The sequence below is a fragment of the Macaca fascicularis genome, chromosome 1, assembly GCF_037993035.2.
Source record: "Macaca fascicularis isolate 582-1 chromosome 1, T2T-MFA8v1.1".
Classification (NCBI taxonomy): domain Eukaryota; kingdom Metazoa; phylum Chordata; class Mammalia; order Primates; family Cercopithecidae; genus Macaca; species Macaca fascicularis.
This window is the reverse complement of record NC_088375.1, coordinates 105,319,030-105,335,080: the sequence shown is the minus strand read 5'-3', so window position 1 is coordinate 105,335,080 and position 16,051 is coordinate 105,319,030. Positions and strand designations below refer to the sequence as shown.

Here is a 16,051-nt window from a genome sequence, read left to right as displayed (position 1 = left end):
TAATCTGGTGGGTGTGGTGGCTCATGCCTGTAATCCCAGCACTTTGGGAGGCCAAGGTGGGAGGATGCCTTGAGTCCAGGAGTTTGAAAGATGCCTGGATAACACAGAGACCCTCATCTGCACACACAAAAAAATGAGCCATGTATGGTGGCACACGCCTGGGGTCCCAGCTGCTCCGTGGAGGCTGAGGTGCAAGGATCACTTGATCTCAGGAGTTCAAGGCTGCAGTGAGCTGTGATTGCCTGGGTGACAGAGTAAGATCCTGTCTCTACATAAATAAATAACATAAAATAAAATAAAAGCGAACTTCCTGCCTTGGCCTTTCAAAGTGTTGGGACTACAGGTGGGAGCCATCATCTCTGGTCTAAAATGCTTTAAAAATGTGTGTGACATTCCTCCAAAAAGCAGTATTTGGCACTGCTAGAACAAGCATCCCCTAGAGGGCTCTGCTCATCTATACTGCTCTTCCTTTTGTCTTTTGTGTCCATGTTTTATTATACAAATCTTACTTCCCCTAAACTCCTCAAAGGAACTATGTCTTCTCCTTGGGATATTCTGCTGTTTTGATCCCCCAGAGTAAACACTTACTTGTCCTCAGCCTTGGTGAAGACGATCTTATCCTGGGGATTCTTTGCCTTCAGGGAACACACTGGAAGTAACTCTGGGTACATGAAAACCTTGCTTGTGGCCAGGATCCAAGCCACTTGCTTTGGCAAACAGGGAAATTCATTGGCTATAAGAAAACAAATCTCGGATAAATCAACTTCTAAGACAAAACAGGGCTTCAAAAAGCCCGTGAATGCATTTCTGCATTTAGGTAGAGCTGTCCTTATCTAACCTGATTCCCTCCCATCTGCCCACCATTCCCCAAAGAGTTTCCACAGTCTTTCTTAAGCTAACATTGTATCTAAAGGGAGTCCCATTCAATGGCAATAAAAGTTGACTCTTATTCTTTCTTACATGGAACACTTTATTCACTAAGTAAAACAAACACTTAAAAAGCACCTAGTAATAAAAGGAGCTGGCAATAGTGTATGCTCAAAAATGTTTTACCTCCTTCCCCCCCTTAAATCCTCGAAGGATAAGAGACCTTCAACAATGCTTTCTTTCTTCCAGAATAAGATTCCAACTTCTTTAATCTCCCTCACAAATCTGGTATTTCAAATTTTACTTTTATTTGATTCTTACTTAACTTTCATTAAGTTCTCCCAGATTCCTCCTGAGGTTGGGAACAAAAGAACCATAAAAGGAATGAGACAATTCAGTCTCATTCATTTCTCTCTCCCTCTCTCAGCCTCTCACTTTCAGGAACCTCTGCAATTCTAAAGACAAAACTACTATATCCGTATTTCTCCTTCCATAAGTGTTATTTTTATATCCCCAGAAGAAAGCAACAGGTCAACAGATGTGTAAGATATTATTATAATTTGGTGTTAAATCAAGTTTTCGTCACCATTTCATATCAGTTAATACAGCTATTCAAGTAGTTTGGGATCTGTGTCTACGATATAATACACTTAAATACAACTATATTCAACTTAACGATAAGACTCAGGTATTTAAAATAGAATCCAAAGACAAACACAAATCCAGAACAAACCACAACTAATTTGCTAAATCAGGAAACAAATCAGAAGCAAATATTTGGCTTAAGTAAATAGCAAATATTTTCTCAAAAAACACTAAACCAACGCAAGGTAGAATCTAAACCTGCAAATTTCTTTACAATACTGAACACGGCAAATGTATAATCTCTAATTTATGCGTAACTCCCAAGTCAACATTTCATTCAGAATGGAGATATCACTTACGCTGCAGTCAGTATGGTAAATAAAGTTAGTTGATTTTTTTTTTTTTTTTTTTTTTGAGATGCAGTCTCGCTCTGTCGCCCAGGCTGGAGGGCAATGACACAATCTCGACTCACTGCAACCTCTGCCTCCTGGGTTCAAGCAATTTTCCTGCCTCAGCCTCCCAAGTAGCTGGGACTACAGGCGCGTGCCCCCACGCCTGGCTAATTTTTGTATTTTTAGTAGAGACGGGGTTTCACTGTGTGAGCCAGGATGGTCTCAATCTCCTGACCTTGTGTTCCCCCTGACTCGGCCTCCCGAAGTACTAGGATTATAGGTGTGAGCCACAGCACCTGGCCTTAGTTGAAGACAGTAAAAAGCTAAACATGACCAAACTTTACTACCTGACTTTCATCTTTACCAGGCCCCAGTTTATTTTGATCTGACTCCTAATACCCCTCATATTGCTGTAGTCAAATTCTTAGCACTGAGCCTCATATCTCTACCTCCCATACTCCTATACTGTCCACTGCCTCCATGCCTTACCCAGGCCCAGAGATTATCATGTAATTCTAGAACTCAGATAATGAGTACGAAGGGAGGATAAAAGAGAGAAGAAAGAAATTACAAATGTCCTGTGTCCTCCATTCCCAGGCAAGTATCCTAGGAAGTTATCTATGGGATAAGATTCCCACCACCTCTCACCGCAAGTAAAAACTTAAAGCTGACACATCTGTCTCCTACCAGTCTTCTTGACAGTTTTATGAGGGCTGCAGTCAATGCTGACATGTGTGCTGAAGTCTTCAATAAGCTGCATAGCTCCCATCAAGTTACAGGGTTGGAACAGGGTCTGAAACTTGGGGTTGTACTGATGGTGAAGGGCGATGGAGCTTTGAGCAAAGGTTCCCAGCTCTTTCTGGGAAAACAGGACACAAGGAAGATCTAAGACAATTCCAGACAATTAATACCAGTAGCCTTCAGAATCTAAATGAGAAGCTGACCTTCCTACTACAGGATAAAAACAGGTAAAAATCATCATAAAGTCTTTCACAATAAACTACTCTGTTAAGATTACACCTGAGTTCCCAGATATTCAGGGATTGTATTCTTGGTTTACTTTTAGACTTAGTGAGAAACACTAAGGAATATACGGTCTAGTTCTCGAACTAGAATGAAGATTATGAAGAATGAGGATTCATTTTTTTTTTTTTTTTTTTTGAGACAGAGTCTCGCTCTGTCGCCCAGGCTGGAGTGTAATGGTACGATCTTGACTCACTGAAGTCTCCACTTCCCAGGCTCAAGCGATTCTTCTGCATCCACCTCCCAAGTAGCTGGGATTAATTACAGGTGCCCTCCAGCATGCCCGGCTATTTTTTGTATTTTAAGTAGAGACCGGATTTCACCATGTTGGTCAAGCTGTTCTCGAACTCCTGACCTCAAGCGATCCAGCCACTTCAGCCTACCAAGGTGCTGAGATTACAGGCATGAGTCACTGCACCCAGCCAAGAATTAGGACTATTACTTTTATTTTATTATTTATTTTGAGACCGGATCTCACTCTGCCGCCCAGGCTGGAGTGCAGTGGCGCGATCTCAGCTCACTGCAACCCCTACCTCCCAGGCTCAAGCTATCCTTCCATCTCTGCCTCCCAAGTAGCTGAGACTACAGGTACGCACCACATCTGGCTAATTTTTGTATTTTGTAGAGATGGGCTTTCAGCATGTTGCCCCAGCTGGTCTCGAACTACTGGGGTCACGCAATCTGCCTGCTTTGGCCTCTCAAAGTGCTGGGATTACAGGGATAGCCACCGTGCCCAGTCTCAACATCTATAAAAGGAACAGTGGTACCAAAAAACCTAAGAAGTTAGGTTGGATCTAACGATAAGGAGGATTCAATAAAAATATCAGAAGGACAGTACTAAGAAAATTGAATACACTCCTTGTCCTTTCATGGGAATCAGTGGCTTACACAGGAAGCAAACACAGGAAGCCTTAACAGAAAGTAGGCAAAGCAATCAAAAACACCCAAGAGAGAAGAATAAATATAGATTATGATCAGTGAATAACTGTGAGAAATAACCTGCCAAGCTAATTTCACACTCTAGTCTTTAGAGTTAGGGATATTTGGAAACTTACAAGAAATATCCTGGTGGTACTGGCCTCCGGACTGAGACTGGGGTTGCAGGTGGCAAGAAGGTGGATTTGGGTCAAGAGCTGAACGTGCTGGGGATGGAAAGAAAATAATGAAGTGACATGTTGCCACACTGTCATTTCAGGAACCCAGAGAGATTTTTTTTTTTTTTCTTCTTGGAGACAGGATCTCTCTCTGTCACCTAGGCTGCTGTGCAGTGATGGAATCGTGGCTCCACGCCCTCTCAACCTCCTGTGCTCAAGCAATCCTCCCACCTCAGCCTCCTGAGTAGCTGGGACCACAGGTGCATGGCACCATGCCTGGCTAATATATTTTTATTTTTTGTAGAGACAGGGTTGCACTATGTTGCCCAGGTTGCTCTTGAACTCCCTGGCTCAAACAATCCTCCCACTTCAGTCTCCCAAAGTGCTGGGTTTAAAGGTGTGAGTCACCATAACCCAGCCCCCAGAGAGACAATAACTAAGATGTTTGCAACTTTATCACATATATTTTGCTTTCTGAAAGGAGTATGAGAACAACATAGAATCTTGGCATAAATCTCTCAGACATGTTCCCTTGAACAAAATGACAGAACGAGAGGAAGCTTAACCTTAATCCAGAGGGACTGAGATTAGAAAAAGGAAAAAAAAACCTACTTCTCACAGTGAAGGTTGTTAAATTTCAGAATAGATTACTAAGGACTCTTTGAAATCTGTATTTCTGAATACCATTAGTATCCTTGTATGCTCTCTTCCTTGAGCCATAGGGCATGAACATGATGACTTCTCGAGCTCCTAGATGTGAAGATACTATGGTTTTAGCAGGTGGTAAGGTAACTATCTCTGACTTTTACAAAGCTGTTCATTTCTGGCCTCAGAGTTAGGACTTGGTATAATCCAATATTAACATGACCAAGAAAAGTCTTACCTGCTGCATCTGCTGCTGGAGTCTCTTCCTCTGTGCTGGGTCCAGAATCAGAGTCTGATGAACTTTCTCACTCTGGGGTTTAACCTTCTCTACTTCCTGCAGCTGTTTGGCTGAAGATTTCTTCATCTTCAGCTGTTCAAATAGCTCCTTCACTGTCCGATGTTGTTCATTTAGCAAGTTGGCCAGTGGTTCCTCAAACCTATTCCCAACAGGGAGATGACTGAATTTGAGTGTTTCCCTAGGTCCACAACACATCCAACTTGTTCTAATGATGAGCAAAGAACCTGAACAATTTTCATTGTCTTCTAATCTGACAACTCACTTTAGTCAACAATCAAACTCCCAGCCTTATACAAATCTTTTCCCAAAGTAGTTAGCATGCATCAAATATGATGATTCTATATTACATTCCATCCCATTCCTCTACAATTCCTCTTCTAAATAATACACAAATGAAGAAAAAATCAAAATGCTAGGAACAGAGAAATATATGGGTAAGAAAGCAGCCAAGGAGCTGGTGGGAACTCATCATTCTCATTTCTTCCCTCATTTACTTGTTATTCCCATCCCAGGTTCAGCTTGTCCCATTTCGCTATCCACTCAGGCTGCACTGCCTTGCATTTTTTTTCAAAATTTAATTTTTTTTTTTTTTTTTTTTGTGACACAGTCTCGCTCTGTCGCCCAGGCTGGAGTGCAGTGGTGCGATCTCAGCTCACAACCTCTGCCTCCCGGGTTCAAGCGATTCTCCGGCCTCACCCTCTCAAGTAGCTGGGACTATAGGCACGTGCCACCACACCCAGCTAATTTTTTGTATTTTTAGTAGAGATGGGGTTTCGCTGTGTTAGCCAGGACAGTCTCTATCTCCTGACCTCATGATCCACTCATCTCGGCTTCCCAAAGTGCTGGGATTACAGGCGTAAGCCACCATGGCTGGCCCTCAAAATTTTAAGTTTCGGAATACATGTGCAGGACATGCAGGTTTGTTACACAGGTAAACGTGTACCTTGGTGTTTTGCTGCACCCATCAACCCATCACCTTGGTATTAAGCCCAGCTGCATCAGCAGTTTATCCTGATCCTCTCCCTTCCCCCACCCCCCCAACAGGCCCCAGTGTGTGTTGTTCCCCACCCTGCATCCATGTGTTCTCATTGTTCAGTTCCTACTTATAAGTGAGAACATGCGGTATTGTTTTTCTGTTATTATGTTAGTTTGCTGATGGCTTCACCTCCATCCATGTCCCTGAAAGGGACGTGATATCGTACCTTTTTATGGCTGTATAGTATTCCATGGTGGAATACTACATTTTCTTATTTATCTATTGCTATAATATTGGGGATTCCTTGAAATATGAGAACCTGCTTGTTGTAGCTAAACAGATTTTTTTTTCTTTTGAGACGAAGTCTCACTCGGATGTCAAGCTGGAGTATAGTGGCATGATCTCGGCTCACTGCAACCTCCGCCTCCCTGGTTCAAGTGATTCTCCTGCCTCAGCCTCGCGAGTCGCTGGGACTACAGGCATGCACCACCACGCTCCAGCTAATTTTTGTATTTTTAGTAGAGACGGGGTTTCACCATGTTGGCCAGGATGGTCTCGATCTCTTGACCTCATGATCCACCTGCCTCGGCCTCCCAAAGTGGTGGGATTACAGGCGTGAGCCACCACGCCCGGCCAAAAGATCTTATCCTGACTGCATAGGGTATCAGCACATGCTTAATTACTTAAGTATCTTATTCTCCTTTTACTTCAGAACTGACATGCTAGGTTTTTGAAAAAAGTCTCTCAGGAGGGTAGGGGTGGGAAATTAGGGTTTGGAACCTTAGAAGAGGAATTTATTTGCTTATTTATTTATTTATTTATTTTTTGAAATGGAGTCTTGCTCAGTTGCCCAGGCTGGAGTGCAGTGGCATGATCTCAGCTCACTGCAACCTCTGCCTCCCGGGTTCAAGTGATTCTCCTGCCTCAGCCTCCTGAGTAGCTGGGATTACAGGCGTGCATCACCACGGCCAGCTAATCTTTGTATTTTTTGTAGAGACAGGGTTTCACCACGTTAGCCAGGCTAGTCTCAAACGACTGACCTCAAGCGATCCACCCACCTGAACTCCCAAACTGCTGGGATTACAGGCGGGAGCCACTGCACCCAGCCAGGAAGAGGAATTTAAAGGGCTAAAAGAAAATACCTTCATGGAGAGCAGTAGGGTAATATTTGAACTAACCACTCAGTTCTGTTCATGTGAACTACCATTACTTATTTTAGTATATCCTTTTCCTGCTTCATGCTAGAAGATTTTTGACTTGTTTAAGAAAGCAAGGCTTGCCAGTCAGAATGACAATTATTAAAAGGTCAAGAAACAGTCGGGCGTGGTGGCTCACGCCTGTAATCCCAGCAATTTGGGAGGCCAAGGCAGGTGGATCACTTGAGATCAGTGGTTCGAGACTAGCCTGGCTAACATGGTGAAACCCTGTCTCTACGAAAAAATACAAAAATTAGCCGGCTGTGGTGATGCGTGCCTATAATCCCAGCTACTCGCGAGGCTGAGGCAGGAGAATCGCTTGAACCCAGGAGGCAGAGGTTGCAGTGAGCCGAGATTGCGCCACTGCACTCCAGCCTGGGCAACAGAGCAAGACTCTGTTCCAAAAAAATAGAATAGAATAGAATAGAATAGAATAGAATAGAATAGAATAGAATAGAATAAATAAACAAATAAATTCCTCTTCTAAGGTTCCTAACTCTAACTTCCCACCCCTACCCTCCTGAGAGACTGTTTCCAGGGCTGAAGCAAAAATGGAAAAACCCAGCATGACAGTTCTGAAATAAAAGGAGAATAAGATACTTAAATGATTAAGCACGTGCTGATACCCTATGCAATCAGGATAAGACCTGTTGATGTGCCGGGCGCGGTGGCTCAAGCCTGTAATCCCAGCACTTTGGGAGGCCGAGGCGGGCGGATCACAAGGTCAGGAGATCGAGACCACAGTGAAACCCCGTCTCTACTAAAAATACAAAAAATTAGCCGGGCGCGGTGGCGGGCGCCTGTAGTCCCAGCTACTCAGGAGGCTGAGGCAGGAGAATGGCGGGAACCCGGGAGGCGGAGCTTGCAGTGAGCCGAGATCGCGCCACTGCACTCCAGCCTGGGCAACAGCGTGAGACTCCGTCTCAAAAAAAAAAAAAAAAAAAAAAAGACCTGTTGATGTAGCTACAACAAGCAGGTTATCATATTTCAAGTCATCTCCAATATTACAGCAATAGATAAATGTTTTCAATAGTTAATTTTAAAAAGTTATCATTTATCTATTGGGGATAAAAATTATGCTTTCTTTTATAGTATTTACTGTGGGTTTGGGCAGCACAGGGTAAAAACCTAAAGCCTGTGGGACTGTCTTATACAATCTTGTGAGAACTGAAAACCTGATCACCTGCACTACTACCACTAAAGGAACAGAAGCCCAGAAGCATAAAAAAGTAGGTAATGGAAACATAGCCTGCACGTAGTTGTATTTATTATTATTATTAATTTTTTTTTTTTTTTTTTGAGATGGAGTTTCGTTCATGTTGCCCAGGCTGGAGTGCAATGGAGCGGTCTTGCATCACTGCAACCTCTGCCTCCCAGGTTCAAGCGATTCTCCTGCCTCAGCCTCCCAAGTAGCGGGGATTACAGGCACCTGCCAACACGTCTGACTAATTTTTTTGCATTTTTAGTAGAGACAGGGTTTTGCTATGTTGGCCAGGGTGGTCTTGAACTCCTGACCTCAGGTAATATGCCCGGATTACAGGCGCGAGCCACTGCGCCCGACCTATAATTATTATTATTGTTTTTTCTTTCTTTCTTTCTTTTTTGAGACAGCGTCTCTGTCTCCCAGGACAGAGTGCAGTGGCATGATATTGGCTCATTGCAAATTCTGCCTCCTGGGTTCAAGCGATTCTCCTGCCTCAGCCTCCTGAGTAGCTGGGATTACAGGCGTGTGCTACCATGCCTGGCTAATTTTTATATTTTTAGTAGAGACGGGGTTTCACCATGTTGGTCAGGCTGGTCTCAAACTCCTGACCTCGTGATCTGACTGCCCTGGCCTTCCAAAGTGCTGGGATTACTGGTGTGAGCCACCACATCCGGCCTATTATTATTTTCTGAGAGGCAGTTTCACTCTGTCACCCAGGCTGGAGTGCAGTGGCACAATCTCGGCTCAGTACAACCTCAGCCTCCCAAGTAGCTGGGATTACAGGCACGTGCCACCACACCCAGCTAATTTTTATATTTTTAGTAGAGATGGGGTTTTACCATGTTGACCAGGCTGGTCTGGAACTCGTGACCTCAGGTGATTTGCCCGCCTCAGCCTCCCAAAGTGCTGGGATTACAGGTGTGAGTCACCACACGTGGCCTTGCACCTGCTTTTAATAAATATTACTTGGATAACTGATAAGGGAGGCACAGATAACTCACTTTCCCAGGGTTTTTGTTTTGTTCTTTTTTTTTTTTCTCTCTTCTTTATTGTGTTTTAAGATGTTTTTACTATCTATGGACTTACAGAATCCAGGATGCTTTATTGAGTCAAAGATTATAACAGGTTTGCATTTGCAACCGAAAGAAAAGCAGCAACTGCCCAAGTACAGTCATGTGCCACATAATGTTTCAGTCAACAATGAACCACATATTCAGAGGTGGTTCCATAAGATTATTGTATCTTTTCTATGTTTACATATACATACGTACTTACCACTGTGTTACAACTGCCTACAGTATTCAGCAGAATAACATGCTATACAGGTTTGTGGCCTGGGAGCAATATGTTATACCGTATAGCCTAGGTATGCTGTAAGCTAAACCATCAAGGTTTATCCAAGTGCTTTCTACATTTACACAATGATGAAATCGTTTAATGATAACATTTCACAGAATGTATCACCATGAGATGATATATGACTATTCTACTGAATACCAGAAGGTAACTGAATTCTAACAGGAGTTTTAAATTATTTCTATACTTTACAAATTTTACTTATTTTATTTTTTTGAGACAGAGTCTCTCTCTGACACGCAGTCTGCCATCTCGGCTCACTGCAACCTCCGCTTTCCGGGTTCAAGCGATTCTCCTGCCTCAGCCTCCCGAGTAGCTGAGATTACAGATACCCGCCACCATGCCTGACTAATTTTTGTATTTTTAGTAGAGATGTGGTTTCACCATGTTGGCCAGACTGGTCTCGACTCCTGACCTGAGGTGATCCCCCCGCCTCGGCCTCCCAAAGTGCTGGGATTACAGGCGTGAGCCACCACGCCCGGCCTATACTTCCCAAATTTTAAGAAGTTACAAAGAGTTGATCAGCAGAACCAAAACACGTTTATAGATCAAATCCCATTATATGTTCCCAGGATGAATGGTTCCATTCATAGCAGAATGGAATTTTGTTCTATGAGCTGTAACTTAAAATAATGGGTCAAATACTGACTTAGCAATCTTGAGGTTTTTGATGTAGCTGTACTGTGATATTTGTTGTAATGGAGAATTACTGGTATTTCTAGTTTTTAGACATTGGTTGGCATATCTTATCTTTTTTTACTAAACTGGAAAATCCCTAAAGGTCTAGCTTTCAGATAAATCCCAAGCTTTCTACTTGGGTAGTAATGCTGTTAGGACACATGACTAATTAAGAGGGTCTATTCTCTTTGCTTAGTTCCACTTACAGCACAAAATGCATCCTGATCTCTAGCCATCCATCTAATGACTATATGCTGCTACTTGCAATGGATAACAATAGAATAAAGTGCAGATGCAAATCCACCAGAAAATGAGGAAAAAATTAAAGCCTCTACTTTCTGGATGCTGTAACACAAGTGCCAACCTCAGGCAGAAATGTCAGCACATACGTTTCAGACTCCTTACTGCAGGTGCTTCAGGGTTTGCTCCACTAATGCCTAGGTGACTAACAAAGTTTCAGTCACATTTAGCAGATATTAATGACACATAAAAAGAACGAAAGGGACAGACTCGATATTACAATATGGGGTAGTTTGTGTGTCTGGCCACATAAATTCCTACATACCTCTCCAGCACCACTCACCTGGAGAAGTGGATATGGATGCCAGCTACTGTTTTTTCTCCCTTCCCAAACAGATACAGCTTGGCCTACAGCTGCACTGCCCCATACCAAGGAGACTTCACCTGACACCTAACTCCTGACAGGGCTCTGCATCCTTACATCAGTAACAGAAGCTGGTTGGGGATGAAAAATTGTTAACTGCAACTTCTGAAAACCTTTTCAGAAATAAACTTTTCCTCTATTCCAAATCTCAAGGTCTTTCAACTAGCCTACCGTAGAGCTTGAGGAGTGTTAAAGTTAGGTCGAGGCTCAGCCACACGCTCCTCCTCTTCTGGGCCGTCATCTTCCATGTTGGAGAATCCCATCTCATCTTGGAACTGTGGGCAAAGGGAAGGGAGGGTTTTCCTGGGGAATGGGTCTCGAATGTTGCTCCAGTATTGGAAAGAAAGAGTGAAAACTACAGATTACAAGACTTTAATAATGCTGGCACCCAGAAAGAGCCAATGTCAGAACCTTCTCACTTCAGGACTCCCACAAACCCACACTTAGGATGGCTATTATGCCAAGAAAGAAGTCATTCAACGAGTCAACTCGTAACAGTAAGGACAGAGCATGGATAACTCAAAATTATCAATCTCTCTCTTTTTTTTTTTTTTTTTTGAGACGGAGTCTTGCAGTCTTGCTCTATCGCCCAGGCTGGAGTGCAGTGGCACGATCTGGGCTTACTGCAACCTCCACCTCCCAGATTCAAGTGATTTTCCTGCCTCAGCCTCTGCAGTAACTGTGACTACAGGTGCCTGCCACCATGCCTAATATTTGTACTTTTAGTAGAGACAAGGCTTCATCATGTTGGCCAGGCTGGTCTCAAACTCCTGACCTCAGATGATCCACCCGCTGTGGCCTCCCAAAGTGCTGGGATTACAGGCGTGAGCCACCACACCCAGCCTCAAAATGATCAATCTCTTAAAGAGAAATACCTTTTGAGACAAATTTATGAAAAAGGTAATTATTTGTGCACAAAATAGTTTAAAACTAGTTGACAGGCCGGGCACGGTGGCTCAAGCCTGTAATCCCAGCACTTTGGGAGGCCGAGACGGGCGGATCACGAGGTCAGGAGTTCGAGACCATCCTGGCTAACACGGTGAAACCCCGTCTCTACTAAAAAATACAAAAAACTAGCCGGGCGAGGTGGCGGGCGCCTGTAGTCCCGGCTACTCGGGAGGCTGAGGCAGGAGAATGGCGTAAAAACCCGGGAGGCAGAGCTTGCAGTGAGCTGAGATCCGGCCACTGCACTCCAGCCTGGGCGACACAGCGAGACTCCGTCTCAAAAAAAAAAAAAAAAAAGAAAAGAAAAAAAAAAACAAAAACTAGTTGACAATCTTTAAGGACACACCAAATGACAGTAGGGGAAGTCATCAAAAATTTTCAAGGGGCCAGGCATGCTGGTTCATACCTATAATTCCAGCACTTTGGGAGGCCCAATGCAGGAAAATTGCTTGAGCCCAGAAGTTCCATAACAGCCTGGGCAATGTGGTAAGACCCTGTCTCTACAAATAAAATAATTAGCTGGGTGTGTTGGTATGTCCCAGCTACTCACGAGGCTTAGACAGAGGACTGCTTAAGCCTAGAAGGTCAAGGCTGCTGTGAGCTGTAATTTCACCACTGCACTTTAGCTTGGGTGACGGAGTGAAAACCCCCTCAAAAAAAAAGAAGTTTCAAGGAAAATGTTAATAAGAACAACATACATGTATATAATCAAGAGTCTAGCAGTTAGAAAAATTCCCTTGTCATTATGTTCTTTCCCAGGTAGACTAAAAGTAGAATTGGTTCAGTCAGACCCCTCTCCTAGAAGGAGCATCACAGAGACCAAATGACACATCTTGCTGGAGAACTGACTTACAATCCCATGTTCTCACTTGAGGATCATTACTCACAGTTTCAAACAGCTCTTCCATCAGCTCATTTACTTCCTTTTCTGCAAGAAAGCCAAACAGTATGTTGTTGGTATAAATTAGATTTTACAATAAGGAAGAATTCCATGAAGACAATGTATAATGTTTTCAACAAGGAATGACAAATTCTTCATATCTATCCTTCTTTTTTTTGAGATGGGTCTCGCTATGTCACTCAGGCTGGAGCTCAGTGGCGCGATCTCGGCTCACTGCAACCTCTGCATCCCCTCCCTGGTCCAATCGATCCTCCCACCTCAGCTCCCCAAGTAGCTGAGACCACAGGCGCATGCTGCCACACCCGGCTAAGTTTTGTATATTTTGTAGAGATGAGGTTTCGCCAGGCTGGTCTCGAACTCCTGAGCTCAAACGATCAGCCCAACTCGGCCTCCCAAAATGGTGGGATTACAGGCGTGAGCCACTATGACTGGCTATCCTTCCTTCATTTATTCAAAAACATTTATCGAGGCCGGGTGCGGTGGCTCACGCCTGTAATCCCACCACTTTGGGAGGCTCTCTACTAAAAATACAAAAAATTAGCCGGCCATGGTGGTGGGTGCCTGTAGTCCCAGCTACTTGGGAAGCTGAGGCAGGAGAACGGCTTGAACCCAGGAGGTGGAGCTTGCAGTGAGCTGAGATTGCACCACTGCACTCCAGCTTGGGCGATAGAGCAAGACCCTGTCTAAAACAAAAACAAAAACAAAAACAACAACAACAAAAAACATTTATTGAGCACTATGCTTTTTAGATGCTTGGGATATATGAGAGAATGAGAGAGAGAGACAGAGATCTATTCGCATGAAGCTTAAATTCTAAAAGGAAGAAGACAGGAAAAAATGTGAGCTAGACGATTTTATAATTAGATGGCCTGTCCAAATCCACACAGTACTGAATGGAATCAAGAGACAAGTCTCCTAGCCTGGGTAAAATGTTGAAACCGTATCTCTACAAAAAAATTTAGCTGGGCTTGGTGGTGCACACCTGCAGTCCCAGCTACTCAAGAGGCTGAGGTGAGAGAATCTCGAGTCCAGGAGGCAGAGGCTGCAGTGTGGCTGAGATCATGCCCCTGCATTCCAGCCTAGGCGACAGAGCAAGATACTGTCTAAAAAAAAAGAGACAGAGAGAAAGACAAGTTTCCAACAGGGTTTTATAGGATGCTGTCTTTGGATCTGAACTATTCAAGAACTCCATCAGTGACTTAAAAGACCCAGAGAACATACTTAACAAATCTGTAGATGATGTAAAGCTGAAAGGGACTGCCAATCCAACTGATGGAAAATTCAAAATTATATTTTCTCAAATCAACTGGATGGAACATATAGGGATAAATTTAAAGTTCCATGTTTAAGAATGTTTTTGTTTTTTTTTAAATAGAGACAGCATCTTGCTATGTTGCCCAGGCTGGTCTCAAACTCCTTAGTTCCAGTGATCCTCCCACCTTGGCCTCCCTAAGTGTTGGGATTACAGGTGTGAGCCATGGTGCCCAGTCCTACAGTTAAGAGTTTTAAAGATCAGTTTATTAACTACATGAAAAGGTGACATGGCTTAAAAATAATGTGAAAAAGACCTGGAAGTTTTGGTTGGTACAAGAATCTGAGGTTAAAAAAAAAAAAAGTTTTGGTTGACATCAAGTTCAATAAGACACAGCTGCTCCAAAATAGGGCTCATAACCAACAAGGCAAACATATCACTGAACTAGAGCAGAGTCTAACACTATGTCTGCAAGACTGTGAACAATTTTATAAAGGCCCTTCTTAGGAGGACATTAAAAAAATTAAGATCCAGGCCAGGGGTGGTGGCTCACGCCTCTAATTCCAGCACTTTAGGAGGCCGAGGCAGGCAGATCACCTGAGGTTAGGAGTTCGATACCAGTCTGACCAACATGGTGAAACCCCGCCTCTACTAAAAATACAACAATTAGCCAGGCATGGTGGCACACACCTGGAATCCCAGCTACTCGGGAGGCTGAGGCAGGAGACTCACTTGAACCCAGGAGGTGGAGGCTGCACTGAGCCAATGAGCACTAATGCACTCCAGCCTGGGCAACAGGGCGAGACTCCATCTCGAAAATAAATAAATAAACAAATAAATTAGTCGGGCATGGTTGCACATTCCTGTAATCCCAGCTACTTGGGAGGCTGAGGCACAAGAATCGCTTAAACCCGGGAGGCAAAGGCTACGCTGACTGGAGATCATACCACTGCACTCTAGCTTGGGAGACAGAGTGAGACTCTGTCTCAAACACGAAAAAAAAACAAAAACAAAAACAAAATCAATTAAGTAATTTAATTTTTTTTTTAATTTTTTTTTTTTGAGACTGAGTCTCACTCTTGTCACCCAGGCTGGAGTGCAATGGCGCGATCTCAGCTCACTGCAACCTCCACCTTCGGGCTTCAAGCAATTCTCATTCACCATGCCTGGCTAATTTTTTGTAGTTTTAGTAGCGACAGTGTTTCACTACGTTGCCCAGGCTGGTCTTGAACTCCTGACCTCAAGTGATCTGCCTGCCTCAGTGTCCCAAAGTGTTGGGATTACAGGCGTGCGCCACCATGCCCAGCCAACAAAAAAAATTAAAATCCAAATGTTGCTGAGGGTGTAGAGCAAATGGAACTCTAATGAGAACGTAAAATGGAAAGCCACTTTGGAAAATGGTCTGGCAATTTCTCATAAAACTAAACATACCTATCCCGTGATCCAGTGATTTATCTCCTATATAGCTGACCCAAGAGAAATGAAATATGCCTTTTCTAATTCATAAGTGGGGACAAATGAGAGACAGAAATGAAGCATTTCCACAAAGACTTGCACAAAATAGTTCAGACCAGCTTTATTCAACATTACCCAAAATTAAAAACAGCCCAGATGATCAACACAAAAATAGATAATCTGTAGTATATTTACACAATGAAATTACAGTCAACAATAAAAGGGAACAAACTAATGACACATGCAACAGAAATGAATCTCAAAAATATTATGCTGAGTGAAAGAAGCCATACATACACACAAAGCACATCCTATATGATTCCATTTATGTGAGGTTCTAAAACTGGCAAATTTAACCTGTGATTAAGAAAAAAAATCAAAACAGTGGTTGCCTCTGAGGGGATGGTGTCGGGATTGACTTGGAAGGCGCATGAAACTTTCTGGGGTGAGGATTCTATATCCTGATAGGGATTTGGGTCACACAGGTACACACATGTCAAAATTCATTAAATGGTACACT

The 16,051-nt window shown here is 43.3% G+C and overlaps 1 protein-coding gene across 14 annotated transcripts in view; it reads right to left on the bottom strand.

Moving 5' to 3' along the window:
- The window catches only part of GON4L (gon-4 like), a 102,094-nt gene that overhangs the window by 24,369 nt on the left and 61,674 nt on the right, over positions 1-16,051 (bottom strand). For 13 of the 14 annotated variants that reach the window (XR_006692977.3, XR_001493445.4, XR_012413536.1 and 10 more), the window contains 6 exons: positions 12,811-12,851; positions 11,150-11,253; positions 4,845-5,043; positions 3,923-4,009; positions 2,532-2,703; positions 589-733 (listed from right to left, as the gene is read on the bottom strand). Coding sequence is in view for 11 of the 14 variants with exons in the window: in XM_073993013.1 (XP_073849114.1) it covers positions 589-733; positions 2,532-2,703; positions 3,923-4,009; positions 4,845-5,043; positions 11,150-11,253; positions 12,811-12,851 (748 nt within the window). In the remaining 3 variants the exon portion in view is untranslated. Of the gene's footprint in view, positions 1-588; positions 734-2,492; positions 2,704-3,922; positions 4,010-4,844; positions 5,044-11,149; positions 11,254-12,810; positions 12,852-16,051 lie in introns of those variants that run through there. The other variant, XM_073993014.1, reaches the window with a different exon arrangement.